We start from the raw sequence: 3463 nt of genomic DNA on the forward strand, positions 1-3463 counted from the left end.
AGAGGTGTGTGACATTGCGTCGTTCAGCGAATCGATTTCGACATCGGTCTCGTGCCCACTTGCCGATAATACAATCAACAAACACGTAAGCAAAACGTACCCTCAAACTATATGATAGTATTTGATACACTGTTATCATGTATGTATACGTGTATGAGTGTGTATGTGGATATGTATCAAACAGTATGTAGGGGATGAATGGTCGCATCGGTTCATATATTATTATAATGTAAATGAATAAATGAAAAAAAAAAGTTTTCGGTTATCTGATATCCATGGCAATGCAATTCATTCATGATTTGTATTCGTTACTTTCCATTTGGATTGTCCCCTAGATGCCGTACGTGCGTAGTAAGTTAAACTTCAGTTATATTTTGGGAAAATTTGGAACTATCTCTCTACTAATACTTTTTACCGTTACAAGAAATAAATATTGTACAATGTACAACGTACATGCTCCGATAAATTCAAATATTGCATTGCACTTTATATTTCATATAACGTTTCAACGGAATAGTATTTATTGTATATAGCCATTTGTCATCGGTCCAAAGAAGCCTAACTATACGTTTACAAAATGTCATCTGAAGCGTGAAACATCACGGCCGGCGACAACAAGCGCGAGTGACGAAACCACCCTAGTGCTGAAAGTAATACTGGCTTCGTACGTTGAAAAAACTAACATTAAGGGTCAATTTATGTTCTTTGGTATAATCTTATCCCGAGAGGTAAAATGGATTTTCGTCAGAACATCAAAATTTTTAGAAAAATATATACCTATCGCATAGAAAATTGATGTTCAACTTTATTCCTGCCATAACTAATGCCAAAAGTATTGAAAATATTTTGTCACATCATAACATCAAATATTTTTTCACACATCGATAAAAATCTGAGAGGTAATGAAAAATGGATGACCCCAAAAATACAATATTTGCATTGAAACTTGAATTTTTCGCCCAAATTCTTCGGTTATTCGTCATTAATTTTGATAATAAAGAGATTTCTAATAAATTTTTGATCAAAATAAAAACCACTCTTCATCGCCTTGTGATGAAGTCTACGACGAGCTCGAGCTCGTGGTAAAAGTGCGAGGGGTAAAAAAAAGTGTAATGATTATTTATATAAAAAATAAGTGATATGTAGCTTCAGCAAAGTTGTAGAGCAGATCAAGTGCTACAATGTTTTTGAGGACACCTTCTCCTTATCTCTTATCAATTCCGCGAAAAATGATTTTAATAAATCGTGTTTTTTCCCGTAACTGATGAGAGATAACTGTTTGGTGTCTTCGGTAAAGTTGTAATATTTTAGGTCCCTTACAAATTTGCTGAGGATATATATCGCTTATCTCTTATCAATTACGCAGAAAATTAAAAAAAAATCCACGATATTAACGCGTTTTTCCTTATAATATTTTACATTACTGATAAAAGATAAGCAATATTTGTCTACAGAGAAATTGTAATTCAAGCTGTGTACTACAATTATTTCAATGAAACATTTCATTATTTCTTATCGGTTACGCAGAATATCGCGAAAACCGCGTGTTTTCTTTTATCGTTTTCCGCCGAGGAAATATGGTCTCCTTAAAAATTGTAGAATTTGACCTGCTCTACCAATTTTCTGAATACAGATATCACTTATATTAGATTTGTGAATAATGAGAAAGGAAATTTTCGCATTTTATACATGTATTCCGCAGAATTGATAAGAGACAGGGTTGGCATATTTACACAATTTTTAAGCCGTGCATGTAATCTACGTAAAAAACTGTATATTGTGTTTTCTACTTGTAAAAAACTTTCTGGATATAGAAAACCGCTAAACTACCAGAAGTACATATCTATGGGTGGGATTGAGAGTAGTGTATGTTTTTTTTGGATTTATATTTTTAAAAAGTCGAGTATGTTTTTCAGTGATTTTGTTTTAAGAAAAAGAGAGCAAGTTTCTTTCAACTTGAAAGTTAAAGTAGAGTATGTATTTTGTTAGTTTGGAATACCAATAAACAGGAGTATGTTTTTCTGACTTTGGTTGTTAGAAAAGGCGAGTATGTTTGTCCAAATTGGTGAATATTATTAAATTATTTGAATTTAAGTACTAGGCAAACATAATCAATAGAACTAATCGTTTGTACATTTGGCGGCTCCCAATACTTCAATTTAAAACATTGGTTTTTGGAAGAGTAGAGTATGTTTGCATGAATGGTTAAAAATATCAAGTTCTTCCGACGAAGAGTATCCAGGAGTTCATAATAATTGTTAGCAGTAAAGAGAGAACGTAATCGTACAGCATCACCATGAACGAGTGAGAGAAATAACAATATCATTGAAACGATAGCGCATGGAAAATAACACAGAAGAACTGTGACAACAAACAACCATTGCGAAATTGCAACGCATCGGAGAGAGCGAGAGAATCTCTTTCACTCACGCACAACAGCAAATATCCATAACATGCTGACACCGACTCAGTGATGTCAGCAATACAAATCAATTGTTTTGATTTGCGTTGGTATTGGTTGTTAAGAATAGTCGTCGACTATTAGTCGATGTGCAAGTGCATGCCCTTTTCAAAGGCAAAGGCTATTTGAATGTTCGTGGCGCGTCTATTGTTATTAGTTAAACATTGAAAAACACTTAAAAATATCAACAATATCAATTCATATCAAATATTTCAGAACATTCCCAAGTAATGAATTGGCTTACATGGATTATCCATCCGAAGGTGACACTGAAATAACCTCAGCAGATGCCCGAAACATGTAAATTTTCGCCAAAAATTTATGTGTTATGATTTGAATTAATTGCATATAATCCATCTATTCCAGGTTGTTTGAGTCATTCGTAATCCGGTTCAATGAATGGAGAGCAGCTAAAATAAACACTACGATGCATATTCATACTGTTGACATTTTGAGTTTTTATTCATTCAACAATACTGTATCCATTCCGGTTATACCAAATACTGTTGATGACACCCTGAAACAGCAAATTTTGGAGATATGTGGACGCAAAGAACCATTATATCCGGCTGTGATTGCAAAAGGACGTGGTCTGTTTATTTGGGGCGATGGTCTAGAACAAACTATGCGCGCGTAAGTACAAGGTTATGAAATAATACTGCAATGACAAGTACATTAAATTAAAATAATTTGTCTGTTTAAATTCGAATTAGTTGTGAGTAAAGGTGGCAAACGGACGGACAGAGGACGAACATTTCGTGTTCGTCCGTCCTTTTATTGATTTGGGACAAACGGACATTTGTCCTAATGTCCCATTTCAAATTGGGACGAACGGACATCTTGTCCTAATGTCCCATTTCAAATTAGGACAAACGGACATTTGTCCTAATGTCCCATTTCAAATTGGGACAAACGGACATCTTGTCCTAATGTCCCATTTCCAATTGGGACAAACGGACATCTTGTCCTAATGTCCCATTTCAAATTAGGACAAACGGACAA

At 34.3% G+C, this 3463-nt stretch overlaps 1 protein-coding gene across 1 annotated transcript; it reads left to right on the top strand.

The window, feature by feature from the left end:
- The first annotated feature begins 2590 nt into the window (after positions 1 to 2590).
- Positions 2591 to 3175, top strand: LOC129578464 (uncharacterized). The gene is made up of 2 exons (XM_055467127.1): positions 2591 to 2761; positions 2828 to 3175. The coding sequence occupies exons 1-2, from the start codon at positions 2706 to 2708 to the stop codon at positions 3096 to 3098; spliced, it is 327 nt and encodes a 108-aa protein (XP_055323102.1). The 5' UTR covers positions 2591 to 2705; the 3' UTR covers positions 3099 to 3175.
- The last annotated feature ends 288 nt before the right edge of the window (positions 3176 to 3463 follow it).

The sequence above is a fragment of the Sitodiplosis mosellana genome, unplaced genomic scaffold (genome assembly GCF_009176505.1).
Source record: "Sitodiplosis mosellana isolate CC-2019 unplaced genomic scaffold, AAFC_SMos_1.0 Smas_scaffold_6226, whole genome shotgun sequence".
NCBI classification, from domain to species: Eukaryota; Metazoa; Arthropoda; class Insecta; order Diptera; family Cecidomyiidae; genus Sitodiplosis; species Sitodiplosis mosellana.